The 15,764-nt window shown below is 48.2% G+C and overlaps 1 protein-coding gene across 3 annotated transcripts in view; it reads right to left on the minus strand.

Annotated features, from left to right (window-relative positions):
- The window catches only part of GGA2 (golgi associated, gamma adaptin ear containing, ARF binding protein 2), a 44,597-nt gene that overhangs the window by 9,928 nt on the left and 18,905 nt on the right, over positions 1-15,764 (minus strand). For all 3 annotated transcript variants that reach the window (XM_016929630.4, XM_063796855.1, XM_063796854.1), the window contains exons 5-13: positions 15,596-15,719; positions 12,541-12,644; positions 10,648-10,728; positions 9,953-10,090; positions 6,852-6,933; positions 4,577-4,702; positions 3,697-3,819; positions 2,815-2,843; positions 2,300-2,433 (exon numbers count right to left, since the gene is read on the minus strand). In XM_016929630.4, coding sequence (XP_016785119.3) covers positions 2,300-2,433; positions 2,815-2,843; positions 3,697-3,819; positions 4,577-4,702; positions 6,852-6,933; positions 9,953-10,090; positions 10,648-10,728; positions 12,541-12,644; positions 15,596-15,719 — 941 coding nt within the window. The remainder of the gene's footprint in view (positions 1-2,299; positions 2,434-2,814; positions 2,844-3,696; positions 3,820-4,576; positions 4,703-6,851; positions 6,934-9,952; positions 10,091-10,647; positions 10,729-12,540; positions 12,645-15,595; positions 15,720-15,764) is intronic.

Consider the following 15,764-nt stretch of genomic DNA (forward strand, 5'->3'; position numbering starts at 1 on the left):
CAGGTTGTTTCCCAGGTGTGATCACAAAGGGACTTGAGCCAGGCAGATGATACACAAATTATACCAGCTACTATCCACTCCATGATTTTGTTCATTTGGGACACAAACTGAAAACATTTTAGAAAACTAAAGTCCTGAGAGGAGAAATAACCCACCCTGCCCGAGTGGCTAAAAAAAAGAAGACTGCAAGAAATGACCTCTGGGTGGCAAATGGGAATGAACTCCCAGGACATCCCACTTCTGCCAGAGCCTGGTGGTTTCTATCAGGAACATGGGCACTTTCAGGCTGTTGGGGTGAAGGTAAGCTGCACTTTTCCAGAGGCAAAGGGACAGGATCTATGAAAATGTTGTTACATTCACACCTTAGAGAACCTCTCCCTTCAGGGATCTATACTATAAGGCACTCCCCCAAGCACCTCCAAACCGGAAATTATGTAAATGTCCAAAAAAGGGAAATGATCAAATATATCCATGCAATAAATTGTAATGTGGCTATTAAGACTGAGGCATATTTATAGAAACTGATATGAAATGCATCACAGATATAATATGAAAAGGTCATGCTGGAGTGCGGTTTATAAATTAAAATCCTGTTTGTGTAACAAGACACAGGAAGGTACCACTACATGTATACAAAAAAAGCAAAGAAGGAACGTTCAACCTTGTTTTTAGGGAGTGGCACTTTGCACTTTGTTGTATGTTTCTCCATGGATCAAATTTTGCTTAACTTCAATTATATGGTTATTAGAAGGGAAAACAAAAACAAACGGCAAAAACCTCATGTTCTACTACTCCTAGTCCTTAAATAAACCTCTTTTCAGATGTCTTGGCCAAAGCAGGTATTTTCCTACGACTTAGGAAAAGAAGTAAAATGAGAAAAGGGAAGCAGCACATTAAACTTTTTTTGAGACAGGGTCTCACTCTGCTGCCCAGGCTGGAATGCAGTGGCATAGTAATGGCTCACTGCAGCCTCGACTTTCCGGGCTCAAGTGATCCTTCCACCTCAGCCTCCTGAGCAGCTGGGACTACAGGCATGACCTACCACGCCTGGCTAATTTTAGTATTTTTTGTAGAGATGGGGTTTTGCCATATCTCCCAGGCTGGTCTTGAACTCCAGGGCTCAAGCGATCCACCTGCCTTGGCCTCCCAAAGTTCTGGGATTACAGGTATGATATGGTTTGGCTGTGTCCCCACCCAAATCTCATCTTGAATTGTAGCACCCACAATTCCCACATGTTGTAGCAGGGACCCAGTAAGAGATAACTGAATCATGGGTGCAGTTTCCCCATACTATTCTCACAGTAGTAAATCTCATGAGACCTGATGGTTTTATAAGGGGAAACCCTTTTTCGTTTGGCTCTCATTCTGTCGTCTGCTGCCACATAAGACACGCCTTTTGGCTGAGTGTGGTGGCTCATGCCTGTAATCCCAGCACTTTGGGAGGCCGAGGCAGACGGATCATGAGGTCAAGAGATCGAGACAATCCTGGCTAACACAGTGAAACCCCATCTCTACTAAAAAAAAATACAAAAAATTAACCGGGTGTGGTGGCACATGCCTGTAATCCCAGCTACTCAGGAGGCTGAGGCAAAAGAATCGCTTGAACCTGGGAGGCAGAGGTTGCAGTGAGCTGAGATCGCGCCACTGCACTCCACCCAGGGCGACAGAGCGAGACACCATCTCAAAAACAAACAAACAAACAAAAACACATGCCTTTTGCCTTCCGCCATGACTGCGAGGCCTCCCCAGCCACATGGAACTATGAGTCCATTAAACCTCTTTTTGTTTTTAAATTACACAGTCTTGGGTATGTCTTTATCAGCAGTGTGAAAACAAGTACAAGGCATGAGCCACTGCACCTGGCCTAAACTTTCAATAGAAAGATGTTTCTCGGCCAGGCAGACGGATCACCTGAGGTCAGGAGTTTGAGACCAGCCTGGCCAACATGGTGAATCCCCGTCTCTACTAAAAATTAAAAAAAAAAAATTAGCTGGGCATGGTGGTGCGTGCCTGTAATCCCAGCTACTTGGGAGGCTGAGGCAGGAGAATCGCTTGAACTCAGGAGGTAAAGGCTGTAGTGAGCCGAGATTGTGCCACTGCACTCTAGCCTGGGCAACAGAGTGAGACCCCGTCTCAAAAAAAAAAAAAAAGAAGAAAAGAAAAAAAAAAAAAAAAGAAAGAAAGATGTTTCTCCAGGGCGAGAGGCTGTCTTAGAGCACCATTCTCTGGCCCTCGTCCCATGAGAAGGAACCGCACTCAGGAGCCACACTCTCCCACTCCCCTTGCCCAGAAGACTCACAGAGGGCACGGAGCTGGCTGTGGTGAGAGGAGGTCCAGCAAATTCCTGTCTGCAGAAGGGTTCTGAACACCACCGCCTGGCAGCGTGCTGGAGGAGGGATTCCTCTTTTCCTCACAGCAATTCTGACCAGAAACCTGTCAAATCAGGAATGGCTAAAATAAGACCGGGGTATGAATGACCATCAGCCACAGTAAAACCAAGGCACAGCTCTCCTGAGCCCACCCAAGCTGCTGTGGCCCAGACTGGTGACATCTCTTGGGGCAAGAGGGGAAAGAAAGGGCAAGATCACATGCAGCTCCTGGGCAGACCTCCAGGAAGCAGGAGCCTGGTACAACCTGTCTCCCCCAGGTATCAGCCAGACAGTATGGGTGAGGAAGAGGCTGTGGACCTCCAAGGCCATGATCCCACCGGGACAGTGCAGGAGCACCTCTCTGCTCGCCAGGCAGTGCTGCCTCACAAGGGCAGGTCTGAGACCCTCCCCCTCTCTCTCCGGGCCCTGGGAAGGGCATCCTTACCGTGCCTGTAACAGGAGCATCACTGATTCCTGTAAGAAAGGAGTAGGGTGAGATGCCTAACAGTAACTCCACCTGCTTCAAGATGAAGAGTAATGCCACACCCATCCTTTCTAGGACATCCAGAAAGTCTAGACAAATAAGCAACTTACTGAAGGTCATGTGACTCGTCCATGGCCAATCTGTGACTAATATGCAAGGGGGACCCTCTGAACTGCCCAGAACACCTGATTCCCTTGGCAGCAGGTATGTGCTCCCCAAGGGAACCAGCTCACTCTCCTACTCACAACCACCCTGATTGCCTCAGCAGCAGGTATGTGCTTCCTGAGGGGACCAGCTCACTCCCCTACTCACAACCACCCTGATTCCCTCAGCAGCAGGCATGTGCTTCCTGAGGAGACCAGCTCACTCCCCTACTCAGAACCCTGCTGATTCTCTCAGCAGCAGGCACTTGCTCCCAGAGGAAACCAGCTCACTCCCCTACTCACACCCATCCCGATTCCCTCAGCAGCAGGCATGTGCTCCCTGAGGGTCCAGCTCACTCTCCTACTCACAACCACCCTGATTCCCTCAGCAGCAGGTATGTGCTCCCTCAGCAGCAGACACGTGTTCTCCGAGGGTCCAGCTCACTCCCCTACTCACACTCTCCCTGACTTGCTCAGCAGCAGACACGTGCTTCCCAAGGGGACCAGCTCACTCCCCTACTCACACCCATCCTGACTCCCTCAGCAGCAAGCATGTGCTCCCAGAGGGAACCAGCTCACTCTTCCTATTCACAACCATCTCGACTCCCTCAGCAGCAGGCATGTGCTCCACGAAGGGAACCAGCTCACTCCCCTACTCGCACCCATCCTGTGCCTGCTCCCCACAAGCACCTGCCCTCACCCAAGGCTGCCAGGTCCTGATGAAGCAAAGATGGCACCACAGTCCCCGTCTGCGCAGGTCCGTTGTCCACCTCCAAGTCAATCAGGGGGCAGGTCTTCATGCAGCCTGCTGGATTCTGAAAGACTAGAAAGCCCAGGGTTAGGAAGAGAAGTCAGTTGGACATGAGAGCAAAGTCTCCACATAAATCCTATCAGCTTCCCTCAGACCACCTCCTAATCAAATGGTAACGCCCTCCCTGCCCTTCCAAGAACCTTCCACTCAGCTGAGTGTCCTGACACACAAGCTCAGCTGGCATCCAAGACAAGAGGGAGCCAAGGCCTGCCTTCCTACCCCAGGGATCATAGGCCCTCCTGCAAAGATCCCATCACTCTGGAGGAAAGCAGATTCGGCCTTCTCCAGCTCAGGCCATTCTGAGGCTTCTGACCACAGCTGATTAGAATCACCCACAGTGCTTGAAAGACGCACACCTCCAGGCCCAGCTCCAAGCAGTCTTGATTCAGAAGGTCCAAGCCAGGGACCGCATTTCAACCAGTGCTCCAGGTGATTCTGATACAGCTGACCTGGCACTAGGAACCACTAAGGAAGATCATTTCTTTTGTCTCTAGCTCCTGTATGCAAGCATTTATGAGAATTCAAACGCAGGCACAGCTTAGCCATCTGCTTTTGTGTGTAGTCAAAGCTGGGGTCCAGCCCGGCAACCAGCTCATGACAATTCCTGTGGCTGGGTGTGGCAACATATCCACTTTCACAGGAAGGGGAACAAAGGGCGAGTTCTCTCATTGCTATTCCTTAACCCAGAATATGTTTAGGACCCATTTCTTTTCTGGGAATTGCAGGCTGCCCCAAGGCAGAGAAGGCAAGGAGAAGCTTTCAAACATACCTCTGGAGACAGGGATGTCTCCCAATGAGCTGGTCACTCTGTTTCCAAAGGTGACCCGGCCCTCCATCACCTGTTTGTACAGCAGAACTCCTTGGGTGAGGAGGTCATTTGCCTGGAGAATTTCCGCTGAAGAATGAGGGAAGACTCAGAACCCCCGGTTTGGCAACCAACAATCTCAGTCTTTTCTAAGCTTTTCCATAAAACAGCCTTCATATGGCTAGACTATGTTCAGTTTATCCACACCTCCTGCCTCCAGATTGTGTCATCGGACCCTATCAGGCCTAGTCAGTTAACCCGAGTCCTAACATGTTAGTAGTTCTCAATGCAGAAGGAAGCAAATCTGTTCACCTTCTACACCTGTACTGTCCAGAGTAATGGCCAGCAGTAAGCACTCAAATTAAGGCCCTTTCAATAACAAACTTTTAACTCAGAACCTGAAGCTGCTGGCTCTGTGCAGTGGCTCACGCCTATAATCCCAGCATTTTGGGAGGCCGAGGCGGGTGGATCACCTGAGGTCAGGAGTTCGAGACTATCCTGGTCAACATGGTGAAACCCAGTTTCTACTAAAAATACAAAAAATCAGCCGTGGCAGGTGCCTGTAATCCCAGCTATTCGGGAGGCTGAGGTGGGAGAATTGCTTAAACCCAGGAGACGGAGGTTGCAGCGAGCTGAGATCGCGCCATTGCACTCCAGCCGGGGCAGCAAGAGCGAAACTCCATCTCAAGAAAAAAAGAAATATCAGAAACAGAACATTAGCAGCATCATGGGGGATGCCACGAGCAAAACTGAGACCGAGAGAACTGTCAATTCAGAGGGCCTATTTTCATGCAAGGAAAAAAGGCTGTGTGTGGTGGTTCATGCCTGTAATCCCAGCACTTTGGGAAGCCAAGGCGGGCAAATCACTTGAGCCCAGGAGTTTGAGACCAGCCTGGCCAACATGGCAAAACTCCATCTCTACTAAAAGTACAAAAATTAGCCAGGTGTGGTGGTGCGCAACTGTAGTCCCAGCTACTCAGGAGGCTGAGGCATGAGAATCGCTTGAACACAGGATGTAAAGGCTGTAGAGGCTACAGTGAGCTGAGCACGCCACTGGACTCCAGCCTGAGCAACAGAGTGAGATTGTCTCAAAAAAAAGGAAAAAGGATTGCAGAGGGCATGCACATGCTATCCACTAAGAGAGACAGAAGAAATATAAACCAATTATACAGTATGGCTTTTCTTTTATGTCTGATTTAGAACAATTTTTTTTTTTAAGTTAGCAAGAGATGATTAAGGAGAAATTTTATCAGGGAAATCTGAACACTGACTGAATCTTTGATTATTTTGAAATGTCCAGAGGCCGGGGATTGTGGCTCACGCCTGTAATCCCAGCACTTTGGGAAGCCGAGGCAGACGGATCACTAGAGGCCAGAAGTTTGAAACCAGCCTGGCCAAAATGGCGAAACGTCATCTTACAAAAATACAAAATTAGCCAGGCGTGATGGTGGGTGCCTATAATCCCAGCTACTTGGGAGGCTGAGGAAGGAGAATGGCTTGAACCAGGGAGGTAGAGGTTGCAGTGAGCCAAGACTGCACAACTGCACTCTAACCTGGACGACAGAGCGAGACTCCATCTCAAAAATAATTAAAAGAAAAAGAAACGTCTAGAATTTGCTTCAAAACAGACTAGGGAATGGGTGTGTACAAAGAGAGGTACAGATGAAGTAAGATTAAAAAAATCAGCTATGAGCTGGTAATTATTAAAGATGAGTGAAGAATACATAGGTTTTACTATTCCCCTCTCTCATGTTTCGAGATTTTCCACAATAAAGAGTTAAAATTCTTTTTTAGTAACTGTGGACAATTCTCCACTTCCTTACAGATGTACCTTCCATTTCCCATCGGCCTGGCCCTCTTAGTTGACCTACCTGGCCCCTGAAGATACAAAAGCCCGTGATCCCTTTGAGACACCACCCACAGCTGTTTCTCTGGCCCCTGCGATTGGTCAGCTTTTCCTGAAGCCTCCAGTGGGATCTTTCTTCTACCTCTCACACCCCAATCTCCATGGTCAATTTCCACCCCTTTTCAGGCTTTAGACCTGCTGCTGATTTCTTACTGAAGCCTGGATCCTGCTGGAAGTCAGTTCTGAGGCAACTCAGGCCACACCCTCCCCAAGCCCAAGCTCCACGGAACCGAAAGTCCACTCTGTCTTGTTCCTGGCACAGCAGTGTGACAGGAGGGACTGAGTCTGTCTTGCACCTGGGCTGCTAGCTACACCCAAGGAAAGAAAACTTACCGAGTGCATCATCGTCATCAGTGGTGTCACTCGCCAACCGGAACAGCGTGGGCCGCAGCTTTTCACACCTCTCATACACCACCTGAAAGTGCAGAGCTTGGTTCATGACACACGCCCAGGCACCCCATAACGCCCCCCTCCAGGGCCCCAGGAGCCTCCGATCAGGCAGACAGCAGAGTCTGGGGCTTCAGAAGGCCTCCCATTGGTCCTGACTTAGAGACTGCAGTTTTGAAGTAACATGGCAGAGTTTCAGAAAAAGACTACAGGCTACAAGTGTACGATTTTTGAAAATAAAATAATCTGACCGGGCAGGGTGGCTCACGTCTGTGTAATCCCAGCACTTTAGGAGACCAAGGTGGGCTGATCACCTGAGGTCAGGAGTTCAAGACCAGCCTGGCCAACATGGTGAAACCCTGTCTCTACTAAAAATACAAAAGTTAGCGGGTGCCTGTAATCCCAGCTACTCGGGAGGCTTTCTCTTAGGAATTTGGAAAGACAGTAGTTCATTTCTACTAATCTTGTGAAGTGGAAGGACAGGTAAATAAAGAAGTTATGTGGAGGCTGGCTCTCCTCCTGTGCAGAGAGACATAAAAAAACTGGAATGCAGAGGGAGATGGCTGAAACAGACCTGCAGAAGGAGGTGGAGAACAGAGTTCCAAGGGAGACCAACAGCATGGCTGCCTCGAACCTGGCACAGACAGGCTATGGTTTCTTTTTGATTGTTTGTTTTTTTGGTTTTTTTTGAGACAGAGTTTCACTGTTGTTGCCCAGGCTGGAGTGCAATGGTGTGATCTCAGCTCACCGCAACCTCCGCCTCCTGGGTTCAAATGATTCTCCCTGCCTCAGCCTCCTGAGTAGCCGGGATTACAGGCATGCGCCACCACGCCCGGCTGATACTGTATTTTTAGTAGAGACGGGGTTTCTCCATGTTGGTCAGGCTGGTCTTGAACTCCTGAACTCAGGTCATCCGCCTGCCTCGGCCTCCCAAAGTGCTGGGATTACAGGCATGAGCCACTGCGCCCGGCTGGGCTGTGGTTTCTCAGATGTGATAACAAAAGCACCAGGAAGACATTAAAAAAAAAAAAGGCCAGGCATGGTGGCTCATGCCTGTAATCCCAGCACTTCAGGAGGCCAAGGCAGGTGGATCACCTGAGGCCAGGGTTCAAGACCAGCCTGGCCAACATGGTGAAACCCTGTCTCTACTGGCCAGGCACAGTGGCTCACACCTGTAATTCCAGCACTTTGGGAGGCTGAGACGGGTGGATCACCTGAGGTGAGGAGTTCGAGACCAGCCTAACCAACATAGAGAAACCCTGTCTCTACTTAAAAAAAAAAAAAAAAAAAATACAGAATTAGCCAGGCGTGCTGGCACATTCCTGTAATCCCAGCTCCTCGGGAGGCTGAGGCAGGAGAATCGCTCGAACCCGGGAGGCAGAGGTTGTGCGGAGCTGAGATCACGCAATTGCACTCCAGCCTGGGCGACAGAGCGAGACCTTGTCTCAAAAAACAAAACAAAACAAAACTTTCCCGCTTCAAAAGATGCTATCAAAATAGTGAAAAGACAGCCCAAAGGAAGGGAGAAAACTGTCTGATAAGGAACCTGTATCCAGAATATATAAAAAACACTTGTAACTCAAAAAAGACAATCCAAAAGGCGGGCAATGGATTTGCACAGACATGTCTTCTAAGATGCACAAGCTGCCAATGAGCATAGGAAATAAATAAGCCATCAAGAAACAGAAAGTTGCAATGAGACAGTACTTCACACCCTCCAGGAGGACTCCAATCAAAAAGATAACAGCAAATGTTGGCAGGATGCAGAGAACTGGAGCCAATACATTGCTGCTGGGAATGTAAAATGGCACGGCCACTTTGGAAAACAGTTTGGCAGTTCCTCAAAATGTTAAATATGGAGTTACCCCAAGATCCAGCAATTCCATTTCTAGGTATATACCCAAGAGAATTTAAAACCTATGTTCACATAAAAACTTGGACAAAGTTCAAAGTCATTATTCGTAATGAATAATTCAAAGGCATCATTCATAATAGCCAAAAAGTAGGAACAACCCAAATGCCCATCAGCTGATAAATGGAGAAACAAACTGTGGCATAGCCACACAATGGAACGCTATCCAGCCATGAAAAGGAATGAAGCAGTGACACATTACCAGATGGATGCACCTGCAAACATTAGGCTACATAAAGGAAGCCAGACACGAAAGCCCACGTATTGTGCAACCGCATTTGGACGAAGCATCCAAATAGGCAAATCCAGAGAGACAGAAAGTGGATTAGTGGTTGCCAGGGACTGGGGAAAGGGGAGTTTGGGAAAGGGGGAATGACTGTTAATGGGTACAAGGTTTCTTTTAGGGGTGATTAAGATATTCTATAACTAGGTAGGTGTGATGGTTGCTTTTATGGTATGTTAATTATCTCAATAAAGATGCTATATAAAAACCAAGATCTCAAGACGTGGAGGAGCTAGAACTTGCATATGCTGCTGTTAGGACTGTAAAATGGTGCAATCACCCTTGAGGATAGCTTAGCCACTTTGTTTCCTAACAAGTTAAATATATACTTAGCATATGACCTAGTAATCCCAGACATTTACCCAAAAGAAATGAAAATCGATGTTCACACAAAATCCCGTACACAATTGTTTACAGTAGCATGATTCATAATCACCCAAAGCTGGAAACAACGCAAGGCCCATCAACAGGTACATGCTGTGGTACATCCAGGTGACGGGACAGTACCCGGCAATAAGAAACAAGCTACTGCTACACACAGCAACGTGAATGGATCTCGAGTGAGATCCAGAAACCAGGCAAAAATAGAGGGTTATGTACTGCATCATTCCATTTATACAAGAGTCTGGGAGTTGTCAGCCAATCAGAACAGAAAGCAAATTAGCAGCTGCCTGGGGACTGGGGAGCAAGGGACAGACAAAGGGAGGACAAAGCAGCACAACGACATTTGGGGAGGTGTCAGATATGTTTACCGTCTTGACTCTGAGATGGCTTCATGGGTGCAAACAGGTGAAAGCATTTCAAACCCACTTTAGTAAACATGTGCAGCCCCCTGTGTTACACCTGTATTACCTGCAGGGCCTCCTGGTTGGGCGGGGCCTGCCCTGGCCTGCGGTACATGCTCAGCATCTCCTGCAGCACCTTCACATGGCTTCGCACTTCCTCCACCGCACTGACCCTCTTGGACACCTTCTCCGATTTTTCTTGTTCCTTTTGGGAAAAAGAGGAGGATGGGAGTGAGGGAGCAGAAACCCTGGCTGAAGCCTGAACAAGGGATGGGAAAGAGTCACTATTGAGAGAGCTCGCTCAGGGGCATCACCAGGATGTTAAGTGCATGGGAGAACTCACACAGTGGGTGAAAAAATACTCAAAAGCCCAGAGTTCCTGGGGAGGAAAATGCAGTTTGGGGACTGGTGACCGTGACCTCTGCCTTTGTGCCACCAGCCTCAAGTCCTCTGAAAAGCAGATTCCTAAACCTGGACTTTGTCCATACCAATACCTGTTGCTGGGACCCAAGCTGGTGTCTAGGAAATGCTTTGAGCAGCACGGATGAAAGCAGCTGAGAAGTACGGCAGCCGGATTTCTGGTTCCAATCACCACCTTGCTGCCCTTGAGGGAGACTATGGCTGTTCCCCAGAGTTCAGGGCTAGGAGCCACTCTTTCTCCCAGGCAACCGTTCCTCTACCCCTCAAGCATAGGCTCATATGCACTGTCCTTCAGCCTCTGTCAAATGCTGCTTCTACTGAACCAACTGGAAGAATGCCCACCTCCTTGACCAAATTCTTGATTAACCGGTTTGCAGCCTGAAGGTCCTCGGGGTGGTTGCTCTTTAGAAGCCTTGTCAGAAGCTGCAGAGAGTGAACAGGAAGAGTAGGTGAGACCACAACTCCCTCAGGCCCAGAGCAGAAGCAGCAGCAACAGAAGAGTTAACACTAACAACAGCGCACACATTTTACATGCACCATCTCACCAAATGGTCCAAGGACACTACGATGCAGGCACTCTGACTATCCCAATACACCACTGGTTTTCTTTTCTGTTTTTTTTTTTTTTTTTTTGAGACGGGGTCTTGCTCTGTTGCCAGGCTGGAGTGCAGTGGCGCAATCTCGGCTCACTGCAACCTCTGCCTCCCGGGTTCAAGCAATTCTCCTGCCCCAGCCTCCCAAGTAGCTGGGACTACAGGCGCGTGCCACCATGCCCAGCTAATTTTTGTGTTTTTAGTAGAGACAGGGTTTCACCATGTTGGCCAGGATGGTCTCAATCTCTTGACCTCATGATCCGCCAACCTCGGCCTCCCAAAGTGCTGGGATTATAGGCGTAAGCCACCGTGCCTGGCCCGCCACTGGTTTTCAGTGGGGTAGGGGGATGTGGGGGTTACTTCTCCCAGGGGATGTCTGGCTAAGTCTGGAGAAATTTGGTTGTCACAACTAGAGAGGGGGTGCTACTGGCAGCTCGTGGGTAGAGTGAGGAATGCTGTGAACATCCTACAGTGCACAGGACAGTCCCCAACAACAGAGAATTCTCTGGCCCAAAAGGGGACTAGGTCTGCAGTTGCCCTGGACCATGTGCTTTATGACACAACAGACCCTGGTGATCTTGTTCATCCCTTCATTTCCAGCGCCCAGCAGGATGCCTGGCACAGAGAAGCCACTCGATCTTTGTGGGACGGATGGCAGGAAAAGTGGGGATAATGAGGGCTGGTGACACAGGATTATTTCTCAGAAGTCACACCATACCTCCTTCCTAGCTCCTCCCACCCTCTGCAAACCTAAGGCACCAAGCAGGAGGAAAGCGGAGAAAGGTGGCCTGTAACCTAGACTAGCCTTGCTCATTCTAACAACAGGGACCTGATGGCCACAGAGTATCTAGGCCCAAGGAGTGGGTACAGGGAGAGGGTGCAGTTGACAGGCAGAGCATACCACGCAGAAATGAGTACGCAGCGTGTAGCCTTCCAACGCTCCATGAACTAGACCTTGTGACTGACCAAGAACAGTCACGACCAAAAGCACCGCCAGCACCAGGCCAAAGGGCTCCCCACTCACAGGCACCACAGTTATCCCTGGGTCTTGGCCACCTTCTTCTTCTTGTCCCTCTAGATACTGATGTCCTAGGAATAACGATTTGGGGAGTTCATGGTGGATGGAAAATGGATAGGGCCGGGCTCACTGGCACTGAGAAAGAGCTGAACCAACACACAGCAGCAAGTTCTTCCACTGTCCCCACCCCAACACCACACCCACACAGGACATGACCCATCCATCACCCACACTCCCCACGGGCTATCCTTCTGCACCTTCTTTCCCCCAGGAAGGCTGTGCACAAAAGGGAGAGGGCACAAAGTACCCTTGAAGGAGGAGCAGGAATTATGTCCTGGGCCCAGATCTACACTGGGGTAAGGCAGGATCACAAACAGATCCTACCAAGACCCAGGATGCAGTGTCTGCCTAAGAACCAGGCTGAATCAAAACAGACTGGCCCTTATTAGTTGACTTATCCATGAAGAATGCACCCAAACCTTCTGCTACCTCACTCCTAAGGGCCTGTCTGGAGAGAACCCATGTAACCTGCCCCCCTCCATACTCCGATTCAAGCATCAAAGGGCATTTACAGTGCCTAAGAGAAAAGGTCTGATCAGACACCATGTAGGTCTGTTTCCTTACCTTGGACTTTTCTTCATCAGCATCAAAGATGGAGCTCTTGGGCCAGGGAGATGGTGGGGGTAAGATTTTATCCACTGGTAGTTTAGGGTCTTGTTTTATAATTCCTAAAAATGCAATTTACAAAGTTAAGACACCGATATGGTACCCAGAAACTTCAGTCAGAATCCAGTATAAAGTCTGGAAACCTCTGGTTCCTAATACCATGCTAGCAAAGCACTGTCAACAGCCTTCAAAGACAACACCCAGTGTATGAATGAAGTTTTGCATCATCTCTTAGGAGAATCCAAGGGACCATGGTGGCTGGGACAGCAGAGCCAACTATGTCAGAGAAGAGCCAGTCCTGAAGGCCTGCAGTCTGTGGGCCTTATGCTGTAAAAACATGGATCAGTTTATCCAGCTACATAACCTCCCAGGGATCAAAAGTTTCTGGAGGGTCCCTGATGAAGCTCCTGAAAATGCTGAGTGTATGTGTCAGGGAACAACAGTCCATCCTGAACCTGAGTTCCTTCTTTTAAGAGCCCAACATAAAAAGGAATTCAGATTCCCATCTTCCAAACAGGACACACAAAGGTGGGAACTATCACCCCCACCGTGACAACAACAAAACACTGGAAAGTGTGCAAATTCACATTTTTGTTGTTTTTGAGACAGATTCTTGCTCTGTCTCCCAGGCTAGAATGCAGTAGTGTGATCATGGCTCGCTGCAGCCTCAAACTCCTAAGGTCAAGCAGTCCTCTCACCTTGGCCTCCCAAGTAGCTGGGACTACAGGTGGGCACCACCACACCCAGGTAATTTTTTAAAAAAATTTTTTGTAGAGATGGGGTCTCGCTATGTTGCCCAGGCTGGTCTCAAACTCCTGGCCTCAAGTGATTCCTCACCTCAAACTCCCAAAGTGCTGGGATCACAGGCGTGAGCCACCATGCCCAGCCTACAGCTTCCCTGAATCCATCAGAGAGCCCAGATCACAGGGCAACAACCAAGTAACCTGAAATCTAAGGAAAAAAACAACCTCCAAGGATTGACAAAAGGCAATACCAATAGTAACAACTAAGCTAGAATTATTTAAAAATTGTCTACAGGCCAGTGTGAGCTACCAAGAGAATACAGAATTTCTGGAGGCTGCAACAAAAAGAAAATAAGCTCTTCTCCAGAGGCTCACGAAAACAGCGGGAAGGCCTGAAGGCGGGATTAGGGGGAGAAGAGTAACAAACCCTGCAGCCTTAGAGCACCGGTGGAACCCACTGCAGCTAGAGAAAAAACAGGGGAGAAAAAACAAAAACAAACCCTAGTACCCTTGGAGGAGGAGCAGGAATTATGTCCTGGGACCAGATCTACACTGGGGTGAGGCAGGATCACAAACAGATCCTACCAAGACCCAGGATGCAGTGTCTGCCTAAGAACCAGGCTGAATCAGAACAGAGACTGGCCCTGCCCGCCACCCTATCCCTCTGACAAGGGATGGCTGTCTACTGCTACGAGTGGCAAGAACAAGGAGAAAGGCTCTCTCTGAGGTGCAGAGGAAAGTGAAGACCTACAGCTGAGAGAACAGATACTGAAGAAAACTAACAAACTAGCCCCCAACCTAAACATCGGCTAACACTAGAGGAATCTGAAGTCTGATATAGTAACTACAGCAACAACAAATCTCACACCCAGCTCAAATCCTGTCTACCAAAAGGAAAGCTCTACCCAATTCCAGGGATTAAAAACTCCTTACCTCACTGATGGATATGCCAATTACCCTGATTGGATCACTACACATTGTATGCATGTACCAAAATATCACATTGTACTCCAATAAATGTGTATAAGTATGTGTCAATTAAAAATAAATCCACGGCCGGGAGCGGTGGCTCACGCCTGTAATTCCAGCACTTTGGGAGGCTGAGGCAGGCGGATCATTTGAGGTTGGGAGTTTGAGACCAGCCTGAGCAACGTGGTGAAACCCCATCTCTACTAAAAATACAAAAATTAGCCAGGCATGGTGGTGGGTGCCTGTAATCCCAGCTACTCGAGAAGCTGAGGCACAAGAATTACTTGAACCCAGGAGGCGGAGGTTGCAGTGAACAGAGATCGCCCCACTGCACTCCAGCCTGGGCAACAGAGTGAGACTCTGTCTCAAAAGAAAAAAAAAAAAAGAAGTAAATAAAAATAAATCCACTAAATGATTACTGAAAGATCTTTTGTAACTATAAAATATTTTATGTCTGCACGTTGTTACTTTTATCACAATAGTATTTTTCAAACTCTAGCTCATAGGTAGCATTTATCTGTACTTCATAGTAAGGTTCCACTATTTCAGGAAAAGAGGTTAAAGATGGGCATGGTGGCTCACGCCTGGGAGGCTGTGGGAGGATCATTTGAGCCCAGTAGTTTGAGACCAGCGTGGGTAACATTGCAAGACCCTGTCTCTACAAAAAATACAAATATTTGGTGTAAGTGAGACAGCAAGTGAGACAGAGAGAGAGGGAGAGAGTGTGTGTGTTTGTGTGTGTGTGTTGGGGTGTGGGTGGGAGAATAATAATGAATAAATTAGTTGGGTATGGTGGCACACGCCTGTAGTCCCAGCTGCTTGGGAGACTGAGGCAGGAAAATGGCTGGAGTCCAGAAGGTCGAGGCTACAGTGAGCCATGACTGCACCACTGTGCTCCAGCCTAGGTAACAGGGCAACACCTTGTCTCAAAAAAAAAAAAAAAAAAAAAAAAAACCAAAAGGTTAGTTTTTAGGCAAACAAGTCTTTTAAAAGATAAATAAGTGCTTTAGTGACATAGGTAGCTTGTATTTTGACCTTTTTCATGCTGTGGTTTCCTATGATTTCCAGGCAACAGGGAAAAAAGCAAACCCTACATCATCTTTCCAGGTTTGCACTATGGCTTTTAAAGGTAAGTAGATAAAAGATTTATTGCGTAAAAAAAAAAAACCAAAACTCTACCTCAGTGTCTATGGTCCTACATAAGAAGTACAGCTTTCAACAAAAAATTATAAGGCAGATGAAAAAGCAAGAAGATACAGGCCTAGTCAAGAGGAAATAAGACACAGTAAGGCAAGTCAGACCTTGTTTCTTCAGCATCTGATAAGCGTCTCGAATCTTGATGTCTTCCGGAAACCAGACTGTCCAACTAAAGAGTATTTCAATGACTCTTCCTTTAACTTTTCCTGTGGCCCAGGACCCCAGGTACTGAAAGTAAAAAGGAAAGAGAATTCTAGAGCTGGAAGGGACTTG

Source organism: Pan troglodytes, chromosome 18, assembly GCF_028858775.2.
Source record: "Pan troglodytes isolate AG18354 chromosome 18, NHGRI_mPanTro3-v2.0_pri, whole genome shotgun sequence".
Classification (NCBI taxonomy): domain Eukaryota; kingdom Metazoa; phylum Chordata; class Mammalia; order Primates; family Hominidae; genus Pan; species Pan troglodytes.